This window comes from Pelecanus crispus, chromosome 2 (assembly GCF_030463565.1).
Source record: "Pelecanus crispus isolate bPelCri1 chromosome 2, bPelCri1.pri, whole genome shotgun sequence".
In the NCBI taxonomy this organism is placed as follows: domain Eukaryota; kingdom Metazoa; phylum Chordata; class Aves; order Pelecaniformes; family Pelecanidae; genus Pelecanus; species Pelecanus crispus.
In genome coordinates this window covers 47880838-47908718 of record NC_134644.1, presented here as the reverse complement: position 1 = coordinate 47908718, position 27881 = coordinate 47880838, and the positions used below count along the sequence as shown (strand labels likewise).

The following is a 27881-nucleotide window of genomic DNA, read 5'->3' as shown; positions in this document are numbered from 1 at the left end:
CCTTAGCAGGTAGGAGCCCATACACTTCTGTAGCACAATCATTCCAGGTTTTTCCCTCCCCTTCATTGCATGTACAGCCGTTTCCCGCTGAAACACCTGCCAGGCTCATTCCCTGGCCTATTTTCTCCCAATGTCATCCTTTCCCTTCATTACCCCTGCTTCCAGCTGACCTCCACCACCCATCCTGACCCTGCCCTCCTCACCACAGGGGAATCCGACGGCAGCGTGCCTCGCTGCCCGCACACCATCGCCACCCCGGCGAGCTGCCTAGGACACAAGGGGCACCACCTCTATACTCTCAATAACACACCATTATTTCTAGCCCCTTCACACGGGAACGGACCAGCCAGGAAACACAGGCGTGGCCATTTCACCACTTTAATTAGCCCTCCAGCCCAGCATCCCCTTCCAGAGGGAGAGGGGGCGGCGACCTCGTAGCAGAGCGGCCGCCACCCCGGCGGCGGGCCCGCGGGCTTCGCCCTCTCCTCAGACCTTCAACGGGCCGCCCTCCCCTCTCCTTTTCCCCATTTCCAGGGCGAACTGCCCGGGGACCTTTAGGAAGCCGGCGCTTAGGGGCAGCCAGGAACGGGCGCAAGCCTTGCCCCCGACTGCCGCCGGCCGACCCACCCGCGTCCCCGGCGCTCCTGCCCTCCCCTCAGGCGGCCTCCCCCTGCCCTGCCCTTCCCCTCCCCTCCCCTCCCCACCCGCCACTCGCTGCCCCGCCCCCTCCCGCCCCGCCCCCCGAGCCCCATTGGCCCGCCGTGACGGCAGCGGCGCGGCCTCCCCACCGCGCAGGCGCGGCGGCGGCCGGCTCGCGGGCTCGCGCGGGTGCCCGTTGCCCCGCCTCGCCCCCGCCCCTCCTCCCCCTCCTCCTCCCCCCCCCCCCCCCCCCCAACGGCTCTCCGCGAGCCGCCGCGGCCGTTGTTGTCAGTTTGCGTCTCGGAGTCGCCGCAGCGGCAGGGCCCGGCGGAGCGCAGGCCGGCCGGCCAGCCAGCCCGCCCGCTGTGGGGCAGGAGTCGCCGCAGTCCGCCGCCCCCGAGCCCCCGCGGCCCAGCCCAGGTTCCCCGCTGCTGCCGCTGGCGTCTTCGACCCTTTCCCTCCCCTCCCGCCGCGCTCCCCGTCCCCGCCGCCGCTCCCGAGGGCAGTCGCGGCGCCTGCTGCCCATGCAGGGGGCGGCGCGGGGCGCGGCGGCCCGAGGAGAAGCCGCCGCCGCCGCTGCTGCAGGCGGTAAGTTGCCGGTGGGGTTGGGCCGGGTTCAGCTTGGGCTGGGCCGGCGAGGACGGGGCCGGCCCGGTGGGGTGTGGTGGGTTCTCTTCCTTCCCTCCCTTCGCCTTTCCGTTTCTCCCGGAGCCGGCCTCGCCCGCCGAGCTCTTCCCGGCCGGCCCAGTGGCGGCCTCGGCCCAGGCGGCGGCGGTGGGGGGCACGTTTCCCGGCCGCCGAAGGTCGGTGTGTGGGTGCCGCCCGGGGCTTGAGAAGAGGGATTTGGGGGGGCGGGGCGGGGAGAAGCGGGTGTTAGTGCGGGGACGGCGGGCTCTCGGCGGGGGCCTCCCGTGCCCCCCCTGGCGCGGCAGAGCCCGGCGCGCCCCACGCGAGCCCTCTCCCCCTGCGAGGCGGCGTCCGTGCGACGCGTCCCCGCGGTAGCAGCGCGCGTGGGGAGGCGTGCGTGTGACCGGCTCCCCGCCGCGCGGCTGACATCTGACCCCGCGCGAGTCTGTGCCCGCTCGTGTCCGTGCCCCCGCCGTCCGCCCCGGAGCAGCGTGGGGTCGCCGCGGGAAAAGTAGCGGCGAGTTGGCCCCTGCTCCGCCTCGTCTTCTCTGTCGCTTGGAGAAAAGATAAACAAGCGAGGCGAAAGCCCTCTGGTTAGCCAGTCGGTCCGGTCGCGGGTGCGTTTTGGGGGAATGACGGTGCATCTTACCCCTCGGAACCAGGTGCGTAGCCAACAGGTTTGCTCAAAATGCAAGCTGGCGTCTTTTCTGCTCGCAGAGCTGGAGCATGCCCCTGACAGAGGCTGAAAGCACGAGTAGCCCGTGTTCTTTGTCAATACATGTATTGCTTCTGTCAATACACTTACTGCATTGGATTTACTGCCTTTAGATTACTATCGAAATCGGTCGGATAAGTAGTTAAGTCCTGGAGAGAGGTGTCTCTGCTTTTCGCTGGGTGGGTTTTGGCACCCAGATGGTACTCCACTAGTTAAATTTAGGGAAGACGACTTTTAAAGATGTTTGTGGTTGACGTACAGTCTTGGTAATAGCTGAAGGACAGATGCGTGGTTGGTTTTGGTGGTGGTGGTTGGGTTGGTTTTTTTTTTTAATGAGTAGACTGAGTAAAGCATTGGAGAACATCCGCTAGGGAAAAAGCCTATATTGGCCAGAGGATGGTTGGTGACAAATGTGACCTATTTTTCAGATTGGATATTTTTATTGGTAAGGGATGCTAGAATACCTGTGAAGGAGAAAGCTTTATATGGGATATAGGCATATAAAAAGCTTTAGGTTTTTGCTTATGCATAGATAGTTTCCTACTGATCATCTTGCTTTCAAGAGCTTGCTAAGAGTAGATATGCAAAGAAGTGGTTTCTTCAGTGGTACCATTGCAGTTCCTGGAGCAGATGAAGTGTTTTGTATGATTTACAGCCATCTAGCATGAATGAATTGCATGCAAATCTGCTTACGCCTGCCCTCTGTAGTGCAGTCACTAGTTAGTCATATAGGATGCTTTTTGGAGTTGTTTATTATGGATATATTTAGATCTTCAGGCTCTCGGGAAGGACCAGTTTAATGAAACTCAGCAAAATGAAATCTATATAGAAGTGTTTACAAGCAAATGTTTATTATGTTAGAATTTAGCAGTTCTTGCAAGGCATGCTCCATTAGGAACTGGGTTAATGAATGGTGGGGGGGTTCGATAGCTATAAGTATATCACAAAAAGTAGGAATTTGACTGCTGGTTATTTTTGTACTATTGCTGATCCTTAGAAATAAGGACTCTGAAACAAACTTACAAGAGCTAACAGTCATTGCTATTTAATGCAGTCAAATTTTACTTTGTGGAACATGTTGAAATGTTAACTTTAAATAGACTAATATCTGCCCCTTTTACTTCTAGTGCATGAAAACATCCAGATTTGAGGACTTAACAACAAAAGTTAAGGAGGAGAAGGTCCAAGTCTTGTCTCATATTTTTCCTGAATATTCTAAATGCTTAGAAAAGGGGTAGAATCATGGCATGATTTTTCAAGTGGTTGGGAAAAGAAGCTAACCTGAATGCTGGAGTATTACCTGGTAGGCAAGGTATCATCTAAGACAGCACATTCATCTCACTGTTTTAAGAGAACCTCTGTGATCCACACCTGAGGCTTCCAACAAAAACAGGGAAAGGGGAAGATGGCATCTTAGTGGACTTAGTGATAAACTTCTTTTGTTTTTTCCTTTTTACACAACTGAGAAGCAAGAAAGTACAGACTGAGTTTTGGATACTTACATTTCTGTACAGGTTACTGCTGTTCCTCAAATCATCTTGCTATGAGAACTGATATTCCCATGTGTTGTGGGTGGTTGCACTGTGGATACGTAGTCTGCTTTCTGATTATTTTAAACAAATAGCATGTTAAGATGCTACTGCAGATATTCTTCTACTTGCAGTAGTCATCTTCCTTGTGCAGTGTTCTGACCAACCTGATCTCTTCTAAGGCTCTAACTCCCTGCCTTCGATATCATATTTGAATAATTCTTTTGCAGTCTACACCTTCAGTGTATCATTGTCCTTTTTATCCCACTAGCAACTGTAATGCCAAACTGGTGCCTTTGTCTTGCTTTGCCTGCCTTGCTTTCAAGGGCACGGTGTCCTGGTATAGCTAGCTTTTTTTTTTTTCCCTCAGTATGTGTGTCTTACGAAATAATGCACTTTTCTTGGATTTTTGTCTGCTTTCAGAATTCCACTGAAATGCTGTAGCTGTAAAACTTCTTGATGAACTTCTGTCCATTCCTTCTTAATAGTGTTTTCCAATTATGTCTTAAAATAAGAAACCGATGAAACATGGTTAAGACCAGGGCCACTACCTTTTGTATATAGGGCTGAACTGCAGTTTATGATGAATATGCTAATATTAAATTGCATAAGCTCTTAACTTTAGTAACCTATGAGGTTCTGTGCATCTTCTTGTCACACTACTTTCAAGCACTTCACTGGAATGCTACAGCTTCTGTAATAATGTAAAGTAGCTGTTGTTTTAATACACATAACAGTATTATATAAGAGCTTAAGAGGATTTGAAAAACTGTATGTTCACTTACAATTCTAGGATAACTTACCCTGGCAGAGTTCTGGTACACGTAAGTTGATTAAGTCACCGATGTTAAGAACTTAATGAGGAAAAAGTGCTGTGTAGTTTTTACACTTGTGAAGTATAAACCAGAGCATGTTCGCATTCTGAAAAGCTGAATCTGTCATACAGTGATCTTCTGCAACAGTGTTGGGGCATGAATGTTGCACTGAATTTGACAGGCTGTTTTTCACTCTTCATATATCATTAAGTGTTTGCTGCAGCAGTCTCATATCTAGTTACTGACTGGACTTAAACCAACTTTACTTGAGAGATAAGAAGATAGCCTAGACTTTTATAATTTTAGTTCATGTTGAAGCATCATGAATTTCAGGTGTCTGCTGGTTCCTAGCTAATTTAGGATGCTATAAATGAGGATAAAGTATTGAAAATGAGTAACTGCAGGTTGGGGTAGGTGCTGTTTCTTAAGGTTTAAGTAGTTTCTGTCCTAGATGGGAAATGTCAGTATCTCGGAGGCAACTTGACATAAAATGTAAGTGCTTGAATTGACTATCGGAGAGATTGCTAAACAAATGAAGCTATCTGAAATTTGAGCTTAGAGATCATTCTTAAGAAATTTAATAGAAATTATTACTGCTTTTAATAGGTACTAACAATGCATGCACATATTCGCATCTGAATACTCATATTTGAGCTAGCATTTGATGCTTTCACCTCCCTTGATACAGAATAAAAGTCATGTTTGTGATTCTGAATTTACACAACAAAGATGATGTTAGGTGTTACAACAGTGGTAACTTATTAAAATCTTAAGACACACTGAAGTGTTCATTGATTAATGGTGGAATGTTTAGCACTCCTGTCAGTTATCTTTTCTACGCTGTCTGGCATGAGAAAATTATGTGGTAATCTTAATAAAGAGATGATTGAAGAAGGTGAAACAATTCTGAGAATTCATGACCATGGAGTAGATGAAGCAATTCCTCTTAAAGAGTCCAGATTGGTGGAATAGAAATCTGAGTTGTCTGTTTTCTGCAAAGTTCCTGCGGTAGGTTTTCTGGAAACAAAGACGTAGTGTCCTGTCTAAAAGATAGTGATACCATCATGACTCACAATAATATGACTTCTGTCTGATATGCAAAGTATTTCTTCATCAGTTTCATGTTATTTTGAGAAAAAAAGAGAAGAAAATGTGATGAAATTCAGAATATTAAAGCCTTTGAGGAGCTACTTGGATGCTGCTTATCAAGCGTGGGAAAGTATAGTTTTGGGCTAGGGATTCCAACTACCATGAGTTATCTCTCTTGCTTATAAGATGGTTGACTGAAAAGCTTCTTGGTTTCTGTGATCTTCAGACTACTTTGATACCAGATCTTGATTGGTTAGGTTTATGAATGTCTGTAACTAAGATACCCATGTTAATTTCCTGTAGCTGAGGAGAAATTTTTCTTTCAGTGGGAACTGCAAAACATGATAATTTCAATTGAAAGTAATTTTTTTATATATATCATGACATCACAGGGTCTGAACAAAGTTTTGTAACTGATTTTACAGATGCAAAAAGAAAGTACTAGCAGATATCATAAAATTTGGAGCAAGTCCTTTTTAAAAGATGTTAGCACATACTACTTTGCAGAAGATAATTTAGGGGACACAGCCATTTGGGAAGGTCTGGTATTCTTCCCTCCCTCTGCAATAATACTTTTAAGAGCAGCTTTAGATCTTAAGTAGTGTATTGTTGAAGCATGTGATATGTCAACAGGGTGGTGGTGTCTGTTTGTATTTTTTTTTTTACTTGTTTAGGGACTTTGAGAGTAGGCACAAGAGGAGAACAGAGACAATATGAAATTAATTGCTTTCAGAGCTGTGGCTGGTGTGAGGACTTTAAATGGTGTAAAGCTATTGCCGAGTTCTCAAATCCATAGGGCAGATTGCATTTGTCTTGTGTAATACCTCCTGTTAGAAATGGAAAGTGCCTTGTGAACTACAGTGATTGTCAGCATGGTTATGAAAGTATCTTGGGCTTTTAACACATTTCACAACTAGAGGCAGTTGGAACCGATGGCAGTGACTACTAATCATGGGTTTGTCAATGGATCATAGCTTGGTCACTCTTAGCACATCTGTCATCTTAACAGCTTCGGCGTCTACCCTCTAATCGTAATCTTACTATTGCTACTACTATCTTGCTATAGCTTTGCAATATATACCTACTTCAGTGTTGTCTGTATTTTTTTCCTCACTCACCTACTTCTTGTGAAAGAAAAAGGAAATACCTGTTCTCAACTCTTAAAGTGGGGGGCCTTGAAGGACCAATTCAGATCCAGTGGCTTTTTTTCACTTGCCTGTATTGAAGATGATTTTCACAAAGATGTCAACTGTATAGTGGGGTTTCTACAACACAGTTATCAAATTTTAGTTTGTTCTTTACTAGTGGTCTGCAAACATCTTACCACAGCTTTGCAAACCTGTGTGAAAGAAGAAAGCTTAAGTTTTCCATGCTTGATGTGACTGTACTAATCTTCAAGAAAATAGGATGGTAGACAGAAATCTGTAGGTCTAAAAGTTTGGGAATTTCTTGTCTAAGGATATTGTCAAATAAAGAATACATTTATTTCTGAATCGTGCATGATGTTTTTCAAGTTTAATTGTTCTTGTACATCAGAGCTGCCTCAAAGTCTTGCTCTTAGATTTCAGGTCATGCAGGCTCTCATAATTTTCTGTTACAAAATAATGTTAGTAACTTTTATTTCTTCTCAAATCTATAATGCTACCCTCCCCCAACCTTTTGTTTATAGGTCCAGGAACAATGTTCTATTAAATTTGGCCTGCCAAGTATTTCTGCTACTGACCGTTCACTGAATAATGGACCTTAGAGTTGAAGCATTCTTGTTCGCATTTTGCTTTTATTTCTGGATTCTAAGAAGAGTTAAGGCTAGGCATCAGTAGCTCTGATGTCTGTAATACATTCTGAAATAATGAAACACTAATGTTTCACTACAGGCTTCCCAAACTTTGTCAGCAATTGACAGTTCTCATATCTTTTCAGAGCAAAATTCTGAAGACTATTTAAAGCTAGGGAATACCATTAAATTGTGCAGGTTAATTCTTCTTTTTATGTTTGGAACATAGAACTGCTTGATAACTGTTACCTTCTTCAATTTAGGTGTAGCCATGACGAATGGTAGAGAGATTTGCTGGTACATCTTGACATTTTAGTAATGTAGTATGAGGTGGATGCTGATGCTGTTGGAGATGATAATGAGGCCTAATATGAAAATAAAAGAAGTGCATGTACACCTTGAAAAATCTACTGTAGTGTTTTATTGTGGAACTTGTCAGGAGCTGGAGAGTTTATGGGGTTTGTCATCAGTGAAGGGGAAGATACACATGTATGCTGTGGTGCAGTCATGCAAAGTGGGAAATAAAGCATTAGATAGCATTGTGTATATAAGGGCTGAGTTGTAACACCGCTGCCCCTGTGTGTCATGCCCCTTCCAAGAATGCTGCATCTGCAAAGTGTTTGGCTGTAGGGGAGGTATAGATTGCTGTCGTTTGTTTTGAGTACCTTTGAATGGTAGTTGTGAAGGCTTAGGTCACAGGAAGGTGGGGGAGGAAGGGCTTTGCTGGACTGTGACACCTCTGTGAGTGGAAACAAAAGGAGAACACAGGTTCTTGGGATCTTAAGTCCAATACTGTGTCTTGAATAGTCAAGGAATGTTGGGTAGTATGAAGCTTAAAAAGTTTCAAATACTCTGGAGGAATTGAGTCATGACTAGTTTTCAGAGCATGTGGTATGCATTAAGTGTGTATGTTCTTCACGCTTCACTCTTGCAACACTTAGTACCTGTTTCTAGCATGTTGGCTCTCCCTTATATAAAAGGAAAGGCGATCAAAAGCCCTCTCCGGGATGGTAGATGGACACACTGGTGAAGGTGTAACATCATCACATGTAAGTAGTGGCTCATACAGTAACAAAGATAGACTGTTTCTAAAGGCTCATGGATTAGGCTGTAAAGGTATCTTAGAGTAGGGTAGCAGATAAAAATTTATAGGAAATATTGGAAAAAAAGTGAAAAATTATACTTGCAGTTTGTATACTGAGTTGGGTATTTCCTTCAGTTTGCTCTCGGATCCTGATGATTTGTACAAATTGCTTTCAGAGTAAAAAAAATTGCTTCTGGATCTCTCTGATCAGTTTATGTCAAATTTTGGTTTGCTGTTCCTAGGAAGAATAGCAACATAAGTCTCAACATATAATTATGTAGTAAGTAAATAATTGGTATAGATGTTGTTATTCATCTGAGACAAAAGAGAGCAAAAGGAGAAGCAGGGTGAAACTTACTTAATCTGTCTTGTGGATGTATATAATATGTACATCCGCTGAACTAGTCATCCTGAACTCCTATTACAGAAAATGAAAATGTGTGCTTTTAAGAAATGATTCATTTGATCTATTTAGCTATCTGCTTTAGGGTGCAATTTGTTTTATCATAGACTCTTATCTGTGTTGACTGAATCTCCATTTATCGTGAAGGGAGGCAGGAATGGTTAGCTGTCTGTGGCCGGATGAGCCTCAGTGAAGATTACTTCAGCTTTTATGTCTGTTAGCCTGATAATGAAGGGAAGTTTTTGCATTGATAGTATTATAACATTTTGTTGAAATGGGACCTTGAATCTTCATTTTCCAAAGTAAGAAGCTGGTACAGACATTAAGGTAAGATGAATTAGGCTGTTCTTACATGTAATATATAATCTAATGAAACTTTCTGGACCGGATGAATTGCTTAAAGAAAAACTAGTGTCTCTGAAACATGCTGTTTTTCTAAACAGATCTATTAGAGATCTATTCATCCATGTTTTAGAGATGGTTGAATCACAGTACTGTTGTTAAGCCTCTTAATAGGATGCATGTGATGTTACAAAACGGCTTCTGCAGATCTCCATTACAGAGACTGTTTGCAGTATTTTGTGGGATAGGATATATGAGCTTCTATGGAAGCAAGGATCTGTTCTGAATCTATTTACTGGTAAATGTCTACATTGCATAAAATGAGTATCGGGGGAGTAGCTGATTTCTGGTATAGTTAGGGAAGACTGCATTTTTAAAACCATAATTAGCCACATGGATTAAATGCTGCTAATGGTTAGTAAGCTCGCCTACCAGAAAACCCAAACTTTCTGATGCTGAAAAATGAACTTATAAAGGACTTGAGGTAATGTGAATTAAAAGAAAGACAGGTGACTATTTTCTGTGATATAACTGTCCCTTAATTGTTTTTGGTCAGGCTGTAGTTTGGCTTGCTGGCAAAGTATGGCTGGTTGAAATTTTGATTGTCGTATGCTGCAGTTTGCAGCTCCTTCATTTGGTAAAAATGTTCAAGAGGTCACATTGTAAACTGGATCACTGAAATGATGTGTCATTAGAACTAACCCTGTTTTGGAGTGTGATGGTAGTAGAGGTGTGAAATCTGGAAGTTTTGGATGATTCTATTTATAGTTAGTCCCCAAAGTTTTACTGATGTAACTAGGGAGACAACTGCAAAGAAAGGGTCACAAAGAGGCTTCAGCTCAAAAGCTGGTACCTTGTGAAACTGCACTCTTAGTTGGTCCTTTAGTGCTTTCAAAATTCTGCTTTCTTACTCTAGAGAGAAACTGAGAAAAAGAAACCACTTCTCTGAAAAGTATTGGTATAGCAACTGTGATCCTTTAGGTAGCATATTTAAATTGTAATCAAGGTTTGTATCTATATGCACTATGACAGTTTTGCATCCCTTTGCTACTACTTAACAATTCTTAATTTTGGCGTGTTGACTTCAAAACGTGTGTGCGTCTAAGACCCTTGTGTTTAGCTGTGGGAGCTGCATCTCTGGAGATTTCTTTTAAAACCACAGAATGAAAAGTTAGTTGGTCAGTTATTGTGGAGACTTTGTTAAACTGTTAATGAATCTGCATTAATTTTATTTCAGCTAATGGGGCTGCAACATTAGTAAGTGTAGTTTATCTTCCATTCTGTAAGCTTTTATCCTATTGATTACTGTGTGATGTATTTATCTGTGGCTTAAGCATAACTGATTTTTGCTGGAATTTTGTTGATAGGTTGATGTTTATGTGTATTCTGTCATTTAGAGATAAATCACTTGCTGAGTTTGTACAAAGATGGTTGAGAATGTGCCAAGTGAACAAAATAATTGTGTATAAATCTTTCCTTACTGCTGAGTGTTGTAGTTACTTAAATTCAGACAAGTTACATTCTGTTACATCTCGCTGGGTTTGCTCTCTCCCTTTTGCTCTGCCAGGCATGGGACCTTCTTGAATTTAATAAAGAAAAGCTAAGTAAAAATTGACTGAGGCCTTTTTACCTCCATCTTCCTTACCTCTTCCAGTAACAAAACTTTGGTTTTGCCATGCACTTAAACCTCTGTCTTGTGTGCAGGTGTTGTTTTTGAATCCAAGACTTAACAGAAAAATATCCTTTAAAGCCGCATCTCCTCCTCAGAGAGTAAAGGTGTTTCATGATCTGGGCCAGATTTGTAGGATGTGATGAATTTGTATGAATAGAGATGTAAATCTTGAGGTTTGATTTAACATTCAAGAAAGAAATAGTCTATAAAAACTTGAGCACTGGAGTTTGTGGTGTTGGTAACTTCAATTGCATAGGGAATGGCTGTCTGTGTGGGTGTGGGGTTTTTTTTTTGACATAAGGGTTTTTTTAAATTTAAGGATTCTAAAACTGTTAAGTAGTTTAGCTTAAGGTATTGACTATAGGATGCATTATGGGTAAAACAGATTCGTAAGGAGGGGTGATGTTCTAGTGGCAGTTAAAGAGTTGTCTTTAAGTTTGTGTGCTCTTTTTAAATTTTCTTTATAAGCAGTGAAGAGTCTCATTAGGGTGCTGTGGAAATAGCAGTTCTATAAAGCATGTTTGTGTGGGGTGGTTTTTTTAATCTTTTAGGATTGAGACTCTGGACTCGCACAACGGTATGGGGCACAGTTGATTAATACCTCCCTTATTGCTTCATACAGGTTAGGTGGTTTATGTGTGTACATGGGCTATTTTTCATTAGCCTGCATTTTGGGAGTTAGGTCAGTATGATGGAACATTATACAACTATAATAAAGCATTACATGAAAACATTATGTCAGTGCTCAGTAGTAGTCCAAAAAAAAAAAAAACCAAACCCCCAACCAAATTGGCCTAAGAAAGTAGTCTAGAACAAACCAGAAAATGTGTAGCGAAAGGTGAGAAGAATGCTAAAGCCTGTGGAATAACCTCTGTAGAAGGAGTGACAGACTAGGACTTGGAACAAGATTGAACTGAAGCTAGGAAGGGAGGAAGCTAAAACTGTGAGTTGCTTGAGGCAAGGTAAATACGGGTATGATAGTTCTTGTTTTGGAACAGACGGTGAATAAGAAGATGCACAAATTATCAGAAGATGAAAAACAAACAAGAGGAAGTGGTTTTTCTCACAGCACATAGTTAAGCTATTAAATGCCTTGTTGCAGGACGTTCTTGATGCTAAAAATGCACATGCTTAAATAAAGCATCTGCCCAGTTTCACAGGGAGGGGTGGGGTGGAATCTGTCAAGCATTATTAAACAAAAAGTCACTGCACTCTGATGTAAAGAAGTTTTTGAATCTCTTAAAGATAAGGAGAGTTTCATTATTTATTATGTTTGCCATTGTACTATGTTCTTCCCTGTGCATCCTCTAATGGTTACTTAGCAGGTAGGAGACTGTTTGACATGGGCATTTGGCTTAATGTAGCATGCTCTAATCTAGTTTTGTATTTTCTGGAATAAGGATGGGATGGTATTACATGGTTAATTGGGAGTGGTAGGGGAAACTTGGTAAGGTGAGCAGTATGGGACACGTTGGGAAGCAGATATGCCAACCCCAGTTTTGAAATTATGGCACCTTATAGTGAAGTGGAGTAGTTTTTGGAGGAGCATCTGAAGCACAGTGCTTAGTAGCAGAATGAAAAGGTACAGTAACACGAAACCCAATGAAGTTTTTTAAAGCTTGATTACCTTTAAAGAAAAACAAAAACCCAAACCCCAATGTTTATATGATTGTTACACTTACCCTGTTCCTTGTCTAAGTTATGAGGTCTCAGAATTTGATTGATTTCATTCGAATTTTACAGGGGTGGAGGTCTCAGACTGAATTCCCATGGACTTTGTGAAGCTAGACAGCTGGACAGAGAAGAGGTTATACCATGGCTCCAGCTGAGAGAAGCAGTAAGGTGAGCTTGTTAAACATCAGAGAATCCTCATAGGACCCCCAACCTTGTAATTGAATCCATATGAAACCAAGTTCATTAGTTTCACTGCCTGTGAAATAACTTGTTTAGCATGGAATGCTTTTAATCTAATGCTTACATTTTGACTTGAGAATAACTAATGTAAGGGGCTGTTTGTTTGCCAGCTTTCATTTCAAAGATTTTCTTTTTGAAGTTCAGTTTTGAAACAAAATATATTAAAGAGCTATGTTTTCTGTATTTTATTGAGTTGGCAATAAGCCATCTAATTTTCATATTTCTAGCTACTTTGCACTCAAAGTGGGAGAAATTGTCAGCTTTTTGATAGCTACAGATTTTTTTTTAAACTCAGTCTAAGTTTTTGGGAAGTTTTGTGTGTGAAAAAAATCACAATGGGACATAAGACCTTCAAAAACAGGTTTAAATATGGACATTTTATAATTTGGATCTTGTTTGCTTAAATGTCAAAATAGCTGGTGAGCAGGAGTTCAGCACAAATAAGCTGAACTCTTGAGTTCTCTCCCCTTCATTTCCACTCTTCTTCCCCTTCTCCTGACTCATTCCTAGGACTGCTGAACATATGCAGCCTACATACAAACTTTTTATCACCAGTTTTTATAACTCCAGTCAAAATATTTAACAAGACATTTTATTTAGCACTAAGAGTACATCCAACCCAAATGTTACATTTCAGCCTGTAAAGCTTTGTTCATTTGTTGTAATTACAGTATTGATTGATAATGCTCAAACAACATTTAGCTTTGCTAAACAGGAAGCTCTTAAAAGGGAGAAGGTAAAAGTCCAAAGTCATACCATCAGAACTTTGTATTAGAGCTGTTTCACACTGCAACATGAAAGAATATGCTGAAAATAAGATAAATGAAGCATGTTCCTCTTGTCAATGTTCTGTGCTGCCCAGCTGATTTCTGATGTAGCCAGCAAAGTTACAGATTTATAACACTGATGTCTTCAAGTGTTGCTTGCAAGGTTTCTAACTCAAGAACGTGAAGGCCACTGAGTTTCAAAGAAATCGTCATTATTGCACTGTTGAAATTCACTTTCTTCAAGCATACTGCTAATGTGATTTTGGCAATCTGTTGGTTACCACAGCACGGCTTATCAAACCCTTTGCGAAAACCCCTGAAGAGTTTCATAAATAATCTGTAATAATGTGCCAATGTAACTTTAGAAGAATTACAGGATAATAATTTTGCTTATTTTTATACAAATATGTAATCTTGTCTCTTTATTTTTAGGTATGCTTGGCAGTGACAATGGACTATTTATTTGCATCAGATACTCTTATATGAAAAGATCACGTTTCCAAAGAGCGTAAATATTATTTCATCTTCTGAAGCAGAATGGCAGGCTTCAAACGAGGATATGATGGAAAAATTGCAGGATTGTATGACTTGGATAAAACTTTGGGCAGAGGCCATTTTGCTGTGGTCAAACTTGCTCGGCATGTCTTTACAGGTGAAAAAGTAGCAGTAAAAGTAATTGACAAGACCAAACTGGACACTCTAGCCACTGGACATCTTTTTCAAGAAGTTAGATGCATGAAACTGGTGCAGCATCCCAATATAGTACGGCTGTATGAAGTGATTGACACCCAGACTAAGCTTTATCTTATCTTAGAGCTAGGTGATGGAGGAGATATGTTTGATTACATCATGAAACATGAAGAAGGTCTGAATGAGGATCTGGCAAAAAAATATTTTGCTCAAATAGTTCATGCTATATCCTACTGCCATAAACTGCACGTAGTTCACAGAGACTTAAAACCAGAGAATGTGGTTTTCTTTGAAAAACAAGGACTTGTGAAATTGACTGATTTTGGCTTCAGCAACAAATTTCAGCCTGGAAAGAAGCTCACCACAAGCTGTGGATCTCTTGCATATTCTGCTCCTGAAATTTTACTTGGGGATGAATATGATGCACCAGCAGTGGGTATGTCCTCTTTGAATTCAACCAGTAATCTAAAGTACCATGATGTTGTACCACTCTGTTTTCTGTTTCAAGATAATGCCATATGTGGAAGCCAGCTAATTGGCAAGAAATTAATATTATAACCTGGATGAGTTAATGCTGGAGCAGCTCTGTTTGAAGGAGATACTCAAATGTTCTCAAAAATGCTTAAAAGATCTTTTTGTATTAAATGATCCAATTGTTTACATTTGTTGTGATTTAACCCCAGCCAGCAACTAAGCACCACACAGCTGCTTGCTTGCTCCCCCTGCCCTAGTGGGATGGGGGAGAGAATCGGAACAGTAAGAGTGAGAAAACCCATGGGTTGAGATAAGAACAGTTTAGTAATGGAAATAAAGTAAAATAGTAGTAGTAATAATAATAATGATGCTAATAGTAATAATAATGATACACAAAGCAAGTGATGCACAATGCAATTGCTTACCACCCACTGACCAATGCCCAGCCAGTCCTCAAGCAGCAATCGCTGCCTGCCAGCCAACCCTCCCCAGCTTATACACTGAGCATGGCATCATATGGTATGGAATACCCCTTTGGCCAGTTTGGGTCAACTGTCCTGGCTGTGCCCCCTCCCAGCTTCTCGCTGGCAGGGCACGAGAATTTGAAAAGTCCTTGACTAGTGTAAGCACTACTTGGCAACAGCTAGAACATCAGTGTGTTACCAACATTATTCTCCTGCTAAATCCAAAACACAGCACTATGCCAGCTACTAGGAAGAAAATTAACTCTATCCCAGCCAAAACCAGGACAACATTGTAATTCACTCTTCTATTAGTAATAATATGAATGCAATGTCTGTATTTGTACTTGCTTTGTTAGAGGACCCGCCTCCTTTTCAGAAAAGTGCCTGGTTTTAATTTATTTTTAACAACATGCACCCTCCCCCCAAAAAAAACCCCAACCAACCAGTGATTTTCTTTGCTCAGTTTAGCCATGTAAGAATGACGTTGTGAGCCCTGGCTGCTTACATGTTCTGCTGCAAGGTGGTAGGAACCCATTTTTAGTAAGTAATGACTTGGCTATCAAAGGAGGATACAGGAAATCAAGAAATGCTTGAACTCCCTCTTCCCCTTCTCTGCCTTTTTCTTGTCTAAGAACTAAAAGTAGGGGATGAGTTCCCGGTTGCTCCCAGTTGTTTAAAAGGTAAGAGAAATAGTGATGTGTAAATTAGTCTTCATGTTTCTAGCTGGAAAGTCGAGTGTGCTAGGCAGACTACTACAGATAATTCTCTTGCTCTCTCTGTTAGGTCTGCTGTGTATTCTATTAGAAGTAACTTGGAGGTTATTTTAAAATAGCTGTGAACGTTGATAGAGTCACTGAAAGTGACTAATAGTCATACCAATTGCTTGTATTTGTTAGTTGAAGTAGAACTCACTTCAACAAATTTAGGTACATATATTTCCAAATGATGCTTCAAAAATAGCGTATTGGAGTCAACGTGCCTCTTGTGTGCCCAGCATCTGATACTTTTACTGTCTTAACACCCATTAGGACTCTGTACATTGCTCTGTGTGTGTGTTTTGCTATGGTTATAGTAGTGGCTGTAGTGATGGTTTGAGTGACTTGTCCAATTTTTTGCTAATTTACCTGAGGTAAACAATCAGCTAATTTTGTATGCTGACAAGGTATTCCTGCATACTGTTGAATTCTTGCATTATTTTTCATATAAATATTTTTAGCTAGTAGATTTTACAGTCTTTGCTTAAACATTTGAATGTCACTTCATGGCTTCTAACTTTGAACAGGTATTTTACTGTGGGCTTTCTGGACTTGAAAGTACTTTCTCAAGTGTGCTATAATTAGGAATTTTAGATGTTTGTGCTATTTTTGGTTTTGCAAATCCGTGTTGATGCTACAGTGATGCTTGACAAAATTATTTTTTATTTAGAGTCAAATGTTTTAGATGAGTTGGTTTTGGTTTTATTAGTGGCAAACTAGAGATCCTAACTCCTGAGTTCTGTGTTCTTCCATGTCTTCTTATTTTGAATTTCCTGAAGCATGAGTTTAACTAATTGCAGTGGCCTCTGAAACTAGATGGAAAAGTGCATTTGTTAAATATTCTATACAGTGCCTCACAGGAATTTTTTCTGAAAAATGGAGTAACAGTCAAATTTTGGAGGATGAGCAGAAAATGAAGTTTTGATATTACTGCCCAGCTGAAGATGCTTGGAGGAAAGAAGGTGTATGGGGATTAATGGTGGGGTGGCAGGGGGGCATTAGGAGCATTATGACCAGATGGTCCAAATTGAATTATGTAGTTAACAAAGCACACTTTGGACCATTTATCTTTAAGATAAATGTAAGAATGGTGGCATCACACAAAATGTTTCTTAGAGGACTTTGTAAGCAATTAGGTGGGTAAACTTCTGAATAGTTCTAGAAGAAAGTGGTTGAATGGATTCGTAGAGGAGGAGGTCTGGCTAATATAGAGTGGATTGATGTGAACAGTAGAAAACCTAGAAAAAATTAATTCCTTCTAGCTGATGTTTAAGGATGCTAGTTAAGTTCTATTTCTGAGAATATTTAAGTACACATCAGTGGTTAGGTTTTACTTACTTATTCTCCAGTATACTGTCTCAGTTACTCAGAACTTCTATCCTAGTTGAGATGGCAGTGCTTGTATTCTAACTTTTTTAGTGGCACAGTTTTCATCACTTTGTAATGTACTAGAAAATCTCTAAAGTACTGTCAGTACAATAGTTACAGAATAAAAAAAAAAAATCAAAATTTACTAGGAGTTGCCAATAAGATAATGACCTTGAAGAGTCTGGATTTCCCTTTTCTAACTGTGGGTAAAAAGGTAAGATACACTATGTAAGGTTTCTAAATATGACTTATTTGTGTATCTTAAATGTAAAGATTGTGGGGAAAAAAGAAAAAAAAAATATTAGGGACTTCTTTAAAGCCCTCCTTCCCCCAAATGGAGTCTTAAATGTAGAGTCTTAAAAGAATGGTTTAGGAAATTTATCACTAACCATGTAATTATGCAACTGAGAAATTGGCTTGTGCAAACCTTTTGTAACCTTTAAAGATAAACTTTCATGTGAAGATGAGGTCATACTGGTGAACTGGAAGTATCTATAAATTTGGAAGTAGATGTTTTCAAAGAAGAGAAATTATATCAGTTACATTTTGATGCTAGTAATGTGCAAGGTGTATATATAGCCTGAAATAGTGGTGAAGTGCTGTGAACTCATTCAGCTATTGGCTGAACAGGGCTATTAATATTGCAAGAATAATGACTGACAATGGGAAAGTTTTTTTGCTAGTTAGGATGAAATTACATTATAGTTGAACCAGTCTAAAAACTAGTTGCTTATGAGAAAGGAGGTCATTATTTCTCCAGTGTGACTACGTGGTTCTGCCACTTCATGAGTGTCTGACCACTTGAAAACCAACTCAATTTACTAAAATGCCAAATTAAAAAGGATTGCCCTGTTTATACTCTGTGCATGTTAAGGTACAGTTGCATTCATTATAATATTTTAAAACTCCCATACCTGTTTTCATTTATCCAAAATCATTGTGTTATTCACAAAAATTATTGCAAGAAAAAATTGATCAAGATACACAATGGTGTTTTTTTGCCAAAGATCTTTGCTACAAACATGACTTTTCTGATGTCTTATAGTATTAGAATGAGTATGTAAAGGAAAAGACTTTACACTTTCTTGCTACAAAGAGCTGAAATATTCAGGGCAAGTCTTTTATTAGGTTATATCCTTAATAAATATAATGGAAAAGCTTGCTGTATGAAAAGGTAACTGTTTCAGCTAGTTTAGGGATTAATCTCCCCTTTGTGATGCTACTTAAAAGTTTTCACACTTGAAAAGAGACTAGCTAATTTAGGTCCTCATTTCCTTTTGTGTTTAAGGCTGTAGTTAAAATGATGCAAGAGGAATATTAGGCAATGATCGTATGTTCCCAGGGCTTTTCAAAAAAGCTGAGTTAGAAAATGAGAAGTTCTGTTGCTTGTAGTTTCCCATGTTTTTTTCACACTTAACTAAAATTTCTTCCAGTCAGAGGAAAGTGAGAGGACTGTTGTTGCACATAAAGTTCATTTCGTAAATCAAATGGACAAATTATTTTAGATCAGACAGAGTTTTGTCTAGAGCAGTGGGGTAATCCAGCAAACACCAGCAGTATTGAAAAGTGGATAACTACAGATGAGAAAGACTAAAGCATGCTTCTGGTGATACTTTCCCTGTTGCTCTACCAGCATCAACAGAGATTGGATCACTGAATAAATAGAAATCACCTCTTTCCTAGGTGATAAAGTTTAATTAGAGTTTTTCAAATTAGTTGATTCTTTCAGAGGAGAGCACCTTCTATTTTAACTGCTTGGCATCTCTACAAAGTATTAAGTGCTGTGTAGGCTACAGTAATTCTGGAAGACATTGACACTTCTGATAGGTTTTTATTATTGTAGTCGGGTATTCTGTTTGTGATTTTGTAGATGCATGGAACATTTGAAGAGTAAATTCATCCTTCTGGGGATGAAAAATGGGCAAATTCAGACTGTAAGATTGGGACTGTCTCTTTAGCACAGTTGAGAGCACAGGCCTCTAGAACAGGACTGTAATGCACAGATAACATTGTAGGTATCATCAAAATTATTTAGCATTGCAATCTGTCATCACAGCAACACTGAGAACAGTGGCAAGATGTTCCTCATAAGACATGACTAACAGGAATATTATGGTTACTGTAGCTCAGTGCTATTCAACTGGCAGTTTGTAGTCCAAATCCAACTTGATGCCTTCTGGGAAGTTGCAAGGGCCAGCCACTTGGATAACATTAATTACTTTAGTAGTTAGATGCTGGCTTTCTTGCACAGCTCGGACCTGGAGGTCTTCTGACAATATGATAAGGTGATAATGGATGTATGCATTCATTATCTAGTCATATATTTTTGATTATTAAAGGAAACAGAGGATTTGTCATGCATACCTTTCCCTTTTCTGAGATGATGATAATGCTTTTAGACCCACTTTGTCTCTATTGGAATGATCCCAAATGCTTTTGTTTTGTTTTTGCATCAAGCATTTGCAAGGGCTCCTTACTTGCATATAGTGTTGCTGGAGTGTGCTTGGTCTTTCAAAGCTTCAGCCATGTTTACCTGGTGTTTGAGCATAGCTGAGTAGCCCCGATGACCCTGTCTGGAGCTAGTTCTGATGTTTCTGCATGTATATAGCACTTTATTTACAAATTGAATGACTAATGTAAGCATAATGGCCAGTGGGTATGTACAGTAACCTTTTACATTATAAAAATGCTGAATACAAGGTTTGACAGACTTGAGTTTAAAAAAAGAAAGGTGGTAAGATACTTGCAAACCATGTATGGTATTGAATCATTTAGCATAGCTGACAGCAGGTGTGCTAAATATTTGCATGATATTGCATGTATTCTGCACACATGCAGAAACATCAAAACTAGCTCCACACAGGCCAGACAGGGTCATTGGGGCTACTCAGCTCTGCTCAAACACCAGGTAAACATGGCTGAAGCTTTGAAAGACCAAACTCCAAATATAAATTGGAGTTTCAGTATGCTCAAAATTGGATTACAGCCAAACTTGACAGAAATGAAAAGCAAAAATTCCTATAAAAGTTTCACTGATTGTTTTGTTTTGAAAATCTCCCTTTTTAACGTTGTGCTGCAACACTTTAGAAGATTTATAGTTAGATATATTACAGAATGAGCTTGAAGGTGCAAGGGTGCAGAAAGCTAAAAGAGTGTAACACTTAGCTGCTTCCAGCATAAGAGGTCTTCCCCTTCCATTTTGCTTGTGTCAGTGCAGAGCCACCCATTGTCATGTGCTGTACTCTGTTGCATGGCTGACCATTTGGTGAACTGATTTTATCAGCTAATGACAGAAAACTTGTTAACTTTTCTGCAGGCTGAGCTTCTGCCAGGTTAGCAGGGCTGTTTGTTCCCTTAGCATTAAGTGGAAGAGCTGGTGCAAAGGAGGTGAAGGGAGCATGGAGCTTGGACTGGAGTTCTGGGGGAAGATAGTAGGGCCTGCCCCTCTTTTTTTGTGAGCAAGTTTAGGTTAGATCAACTCAGCCTAGCTCACTTCAGCTTCCATGTGAGAGAAACTCATTTAAATGAAATTCATTAAGTATCATTGCCAGCGCATTTTTAGGAGAACTGTGTGCGCTACTTTTCCAGCTTCAAATGCTTTTTTGAAGCAAAACAGAAGGAATTGATGCGAGTACCTTGTGCATTTCAGTGCTGGCTTCTCCTCCTGTGTACTTGTGTTAAGTAGCCACGCTTTTCTGCCTTCTCCCTGCTGTGCTGTGTATCTCACTGCTGAAAAAAAATGAGTCAAATTTGAAAAAGTATCAGAAATGAGCTTTTTATACTTTTTAGAAAGGGCCAATGTAAGGAATTGGTTGTGGAATACTTTTAGAAAGTTTGAAAGTTTCAGGCTTGAGGATATTTGTGTCATGTTAACAAAGAATGTATTTTTAAGTTCTATGGCAATTTGTATGCAGGTAGTAAAATTTACTTTTAATGAAAGGGGAGTCCAATTTTTATGTAGTATGCTGTCCTTTGATTCTGCTTTTTTCCCCTCAATCTAACTACTTTATTGACAAGAAAATACTTTTAGTGCCTCAAATTGAGGGTGTTATGCTACAGGTGTCAGAGCCTTGTCTTCAGAAGTGAAGTTATGATGTGACAGAGCTGCAGTGAAGGGTGGGAGTCTGATCCTGATGACTTCTCAGTAAATCTGTGCCAGCTAATATTTATGAAGTATAATTTATGTTCCATTCTGGATTACTTTATGCACAAGTTTTAATGCATTCACCAGTAAACTGCTGGGTGAAGCAAAGAATAATTTATCCAAGTGAAACTACAGAGGAGAAGCTGTCAAGATAGTCTTCAGTTACTACCATATCAGCTCAACTGTAACCTAAGTATGGGGATGTTTCTTAGTCATCTTGCTGTGTTCATGGGAGAACTGTTTTCATAATATTTCAGACTGCTGTTGTGGAGCAAGATTTCATTATGATAAATACACCTCCACAGCCAAAAAGCTTCATTTCTTGTATCTTGCAAGCAAATATTCAGATCACTTATGTTCAGCCCATGGCTGACTAATTTGGCAACACAGATCTGGTGGGACCTGAATCAGTGGTGTACTACTTAGTTATAAACCAGCTGCTGAAGTTTTGCATTCATGTGTAAAGCTGTACTAAGATGTTAATTTTATAAATAAACTCTAAATTATACATTTTACAGCTAAAACCTTTAGGAAAAGATAGTCTATCAGAAAATATGAAGGATTTCTTAGGTATCGGGAGTGAATTGTCTTTAGTATTTATATATATAAAAAAGACCAAAACCATTGCAGTGAAACAACTATATAGGCTGTATGTTCTATATAGACTTTGACGTGTCCAGTGGTTTTTGAGAACATGTTTTATACAGTGAAAAAACTCCTCCTATATTTAGCTAATTAATATTGTTTTTTATCCTGGCTAATTACTTTCTGGAGTAGTAGTACTGGAAAGTCAGTTCACACAGAAAATGTTGGTTTGTTTGTGTTTTTAATGTAGATTCAGTAACTTCTGAAATGTGGCTAAGCAACAGAAACCAAAGGAGAAAGAATGCACTTCTAAATGCAGAATTGATGAATCAGAGTAAAACAGACTATTTTGGAATCAAGGCAGTGGCATGTGTTCAGCAAGACTGTTCAATGGTGGTGTTTTTTGTTAAAATATCCTTACTGAAATTTGAGATGCAGTAGTTACAAAAAATAAAGAACAGCTATTTGTCTGTATTTTAATAGTTTTATGCAATCAGCAAAACCCATGCTATTGTCTTCAGGGAAAAATAAGTACTAGTTGCCAGATTGAAGGAAAATAAGAATCACTTCCAAAGATAAGACTAGTTACTGATCATCATGTCTTAGTCAAATAAAATAACATATATAGAACAGACTGTTTCATCAGACAGATAAGCTAATTATGAAAATAATTTGCTGAATGCCATTTGCTATTTATGCTCTTTTTTGGAGGGATAGGAGAAGGAAAAGATTTCTCCTAATTCTCTTGTCTGCTATGTGTTCTAATAGTAATTTGAATTGGATTTGTAGTGCTTTAAAACAAGGAGAAAACCCAGTTCTGCCTGTTAGTTTTGAAAACGTTAGCAGTGATTGTGGATGATGTCTTCCTCAGCCTTCTCCAAGGGAAAAATAAATCCGATTTTACAAAGACCAAAAAAAAAGCTGAATTAACAGACGGTGGCATCTCTGAAAATTAGACAGGTCGGTACACAAGTTTGTTCAAAGCCTTTTTCGTGAAAAGTTAAAGAATGGAAGAATAGTTGAGTCAGCTAAAAATGAAGTATCTACAAAAAAAGTAATCTTTGTTCTTTACCCATACTCTTCAAACTTTACAACTGGTCCAGTTTGAGCATCTTCCAGATTTGCCAGCAATCTGTGCACGTGGTCATGTAGAAATACTTGTGATGCATAGAAATGCTGAAATTGTTAACACAAAATTATTCTGTACTATCTTGCTACTGACTTCTAATACAAGGGATACAACTTTTTAAAGCTTTTTAGCTTATACAGGGGTGGAAATACTTTTCTTATTCTCCTTTTGAAGCACAAGTATATCAACAATGTAACAGGCACCATTCAAACAATTCAGTAGTATGATACTAGCTTTTATCCTTTTATACTGTAGTATGTAATTTTTCAGCACAGTTTTTAATAGAAGTCTCATTTTCTGCAGTGTTTGACTTGTCATATGAATTTTTACTCTTGAACTGTGTTTTGGTTCTTCAGACAATTACATGAAGCTATGCTATAAATTAGCCTATGCTGTGAACAAATCTTGAATTTCAACTTGTAACAAGCGTGCTTGCTGCTGTGATCCTTGTGAGTTACCAGCCTGTACCTACTCCTGAGCTCAATGAAGGTTCCACCCCTGAATTCCAATCCAAGTAAAGTAGTTCATGATGGGGTTTTGTGTCCGAGTTTAAAACAGCAGCCTTCAGATACTGCCCAGTTGCTGCCTAGCCCTGAACATGCCCAGAGTGCAGAGATGCTGATGATCTTTACATTAGATTTTCACATTTAGATCTGCATAGAAGAACTTGATATTGAAGTGCTGATGTTTTGAGTCCCTTTCAAGGCTTGTCTTCAACAGGTTTCTATGGATTTGGCATTCTTCCACAAATCTGCTCTGAAGAGGTTGTAGCAGCAGTGGTGATGACATTAATGTCTGAAGATAAGGGTTAGAGTAATTGCCCATGATGCTGGAAATTGGGGTCCGTTTCCATCCTTCACTTATCCAGTCCGTTGATACCTCTGCAGTGGCAAAATAAACATGTAAACATTTCTGTCATCTCCATAAAAGTTGATTTGTTTTCTTTTTTGCTTATTAAGTGGCTTCTAGTGGAAGATAACTATTGTGTTCAGCTGTTACAGTAAACATTGTAATGAGAAATGTATAAAACCTGACTAAATTTACCTAATATTACAAATCACTTCTGAAGAAGCAGACTTTCTAAAGAAAGATCTGTCTTATCAACTGAGCAATATACACTGTGTAAACTGTTAGGCAGTTCTACATTTAAGTTAGGAGGGAAAAAAAGAAATCTTTTTCCCATAAAGGTCTGAAATAAACAACTTAGAGTAAATTGAGTGCGTTTATTAATGTAGTTAAATGTGAATGTGTCTATTCCAAAATCAGTATGGATTTTTCGCTGCTTAAAACCACAAATTCACATAGCATATATAAAGTGTGACAAGTGTCTGACTTCTGAGGAATAGTAGAAATTTGAGCAAATCTTATGCTATAAGGATCCCCTATGTCACATAAATTGTAACTTTCTGAAATCTGTAGTGCTTATTTTAGGAGTAAATCTGAAACTTTAGAAAGCAGTGAATAGCTAATGAAATAGTGAAGCCCAGCTCAGTGGCTGAGCAGATGAATATGGATATCCTTTGTGCAGTGTACAAACTTGAACATAACAGATGTTTGACTGGCCTGTGTTTAAGACAGGCGTAGCATAGACAGCTAATGACGTAGTCTGGTTTCTATGGCAGTGACTTCATGTTATGTAAGGAAGTTGCGTATACACAGCCCTGGTTGTCATGGTTCTGGGAATCCTGCTTGAACAGTCCTTTCCTGATCAACATTATTTAATGGCTTTAAGAACAATAAAATATTCTTGACTGCAGCTAGCTAGCTAGTGCTTCTAAAAGTCCTGATCTCTCTTATTTTATTCTTATAGCAATGGCAGTTTCAAGTTACTAGCATGCAATTTAAAGGCTAAATTGCATCTTGAGGTTTTCACTGTGCTTTTGAAAGATCTTGATTTTGGCCACTGCAGTATACAATGTGCCTGTCTTCACTATACTCATTTGAAGTTTTACAGGTTATAAGCATGCTAAATGCATGCAGCATGTCAGGCTTAAATTCTGCTTTTCCCTCAATTTTCTGCAGAGAGCAAATTAGATGACCCTTGGAGGGTCCCTTCCTTGGAGGGAAGAAGTAAGCAGTTTCCATAAAGCCTTCAACTGCTAATTACCAAGAGTAGTAAAAAAACCTTGAAACTCTGAAAAATAAATTCTTGTTTAAATCTGCTCTTCTAAAAACGGGTCTCTGTGTTCCTTCAGTTAAGAGTCTCAACTCTCGAATTGGCACTGGCACTAGAGTTCTGAGCTGTGATAAGGGCAATGTATGCCAACTCATTGGCCCAAGCCAAGGAGTTCTGCTTACAAAACCTCCTTTATCTGGTTAAACTATCCAGTAGTAAACTTACTACATCTAAAGTTTTTGTCTAAAACCTGATTTTTATTTTGAGTATTAATGTAGCACCATAGCTAATACATTATCTTAAAATGATACGCCAGGGGTGTGAAGGTGGAGGAGAGGCAGATCTCTGCAGAGTTATCTACTGTGTATACTGTATATCAAACCATATTTGCATTGAACTGAAGGTGAATTTTTTTTTCTAAATGGCACAGGCCGTTTAACAGGTCTCAAAAAAGCAGTCTTGGTCTGCATTCAGATCCTGCCCATATACTTCCACACTCTCCTTTGCATTTTTTTGACTCTGGTGCTTGTGCAACCCTTTAGTGAACCAGTGTCATTCAATCAATGGATAAAAACCTAAACAGATGCTGTCATCTTTGCTTTTAAATGTGTATCTACAGCTTCTAATAATGTGTGAAAGCAGGAAACTGTCTCAGCTAGGATTTATCCCCTGAGTTGACATAAGGTATATGAGATTAAGAGCATACTCTAAGTGCTGCCTTCACTACAAAAAAAAAAAAAAAGGCACGTTTTCACAAGTGTGTAGAGATCTATAGGAAAACTTTTGTTCCTTTAAACTTTGAGTTATTTTTCTTCCCCCTTTCTCCAGTTACCAGCTGGTCTAAAAAGAAATGCTACTTCTTTTTAGAAGCCTTGCTTTGATGAGATGCCAGGCTCTTATTTCCTTGCTGTACCAACATCTTTCTAATCTGCTTAGTCAACTGTTTTGTCAAAGTTGATGCTTTTGGCCAAATCAGATCACTAGATCTTGACTGAGGCTTTCACTCGGTTTGAGTGAAACCTCCTTTTGTAATAGGGTAAGAGCGCTCTTTGGGATTTAGAAATGAAAGATCAAGGTGCCATTGTCTGCTTTGCTGGTGGAAGTGGTCTCCTGAGCAGAAGCAGTTATTCCCTCTTTGCTACACCTACTATGTGAGCAGAATTCAGCAATAGCAGGGTACAGCACAAGAATGGGCAGCACGTACTGACCAGGTGTTGATCAAAGCACTCGATCAGTTGAGTGCAAACCATGTCCATCTTCCTTAGGTTCCTTGGGATCCAGAGGACATGTAAGTTTTTTTCTTTATTAATAGGAAAGAATAATAGAGCTGCACCGATTATGGCAGCACAAAACAGTATGGTAACAAACATTCCTGTGTGTGGCTTTGTGTATTGTTTGGGGAAATACTAACTTTTGGTAAATAAGCACTATAATAAAACAATCTCTGATTCTCCTTTACTGATTTCTCAGAGACAGCTGCACTTAAAGATCTTGAATTTTGTGCCTCTCAGCCAGATGGCACTATTCTGGAAACCAAGAATTTTCCAAAACATACTGTGGTTATTACACTAAATGAGTGAACAAAAATTGTATCTTTAAAGAGAAGGCGGCATTTTCATTTCTTCCAATCTTTTTTGCACTGTATTTTCTGAATTTGACTGAAAAATACACAGCTATGGATCTCCAGTAAAGAAAAGTGGAGAGTGCAGATACAGGATTCATTTTCTGCATGTATAAAATGGCTTAAAACTAATAAATCTGGTACAAACATACGCATTTCTTATATATGTACTGTATAGTCATTTAACTGTTGATCTTTTAAATCTTTCAAAATGATATGTGGGTATTAACTCATTATTTTGGAATATCTGCTTTGGAGACTTCAGATTCTAAACCTTGGATTTTGAGTTGTGCTGAAGGCTAGCAAGCTAACATGTTTAAACTTACTTGTATGTTGGGAGTGTAGGTCATCTATTCACCTATTTAAATTTAGAGGAAATATTTACAAATAAATAAGACTTTTGACCCTCAAGTTTATGGAACCTTTTTACAAAGAGGAGATGATTTCCCCTTTTTGGTAGTGTTACCTATGTCAACCTGTAAGTGGCTTCAAAACATGCAAAACAAAACTTTATAATGCAAAACCCGCAGGAATTTCTGTTTTCCTGGAAACTTAGTTGCACAGAGATCTGCCAGTAAAAATAGTATTTTTTTTTTTTATTTCATCCAGCATTGTGTGTGTCTTAGTCTAAGTGCCAATATGAAATATTGTGGTAGGTGGGGAAGGGCAAGATAGTGTTGTTACTGTTCTTATTTTGTTTATGACTGCACACAGTTGTTGTCAGAATAATTGTGGTAGTTTGAAATATCAGTGAATAATCAACTTCTTACATACCAGTTCCATTTTTCCATTGTTCTTGCAGGGTTTGTATATTTCAAATGAAGTTACTTTGAAAATTTTGTTTAATGCTTCCTGTTTCCTGTCAGCTTTTTTTACCACTTCCTTCACACTTATCATGCCTTACACTGTGTTTGGTGTGAGGATTGAAAAATAATTGTGTTCTATAGCTGAGACAACCTTGTGCTGGTTTAAATGGAGCATTCAAGTTCTGTGTGTTCAGACTATCAATGTTATTTTAGTTCTTACTCTGCTGTGTCATGCTTTCATTTTCTCAAATAAACACCTACAATGCGCTGCTTCTGATGGGTAAAAGGAAGTCTAGTTTTCCTGTTGGTGCTGCATACTCCAATGAGGTACCTCTGAAGGTCATCTGGTGTAATCCCCC

General features: G+C 39.5%; 1 protein-coding gene across 2 annotated transcripts in view; it reads left to right on the top strand.

Moving 5' to 3' along the window:
- The first annotated feature begins 1210 nt into the window (after positions 1-1210).
- Positions 1211-27881, top strand: part of SNRK (SNF related kinase) — a 45285-nt gene continuing 18614 nt past the window's right edge. The window contains exons 1-3 of one of the 2 annotated variants that reach the window (XM_075705186.1): positions 1211-1227; positions 12433-12531; positions 13803-14496. In XM_075705186.1, the coding sequence (XP_075561301.1) occupies positions 13908-14496 (589 nt within the window). In that variant the 5' untranslated portion in view covers positions 1211-1227; positions 12433-12531; positions 13803-13907. Of the gene's footprint in view, positions 1228-1777; positions 1929-12432; positions 12532-13802; positions 14497-27881 lie in introns of those variants that run through there. The other variant, XM_075705184.1, reaches the window with a different exon arrangement.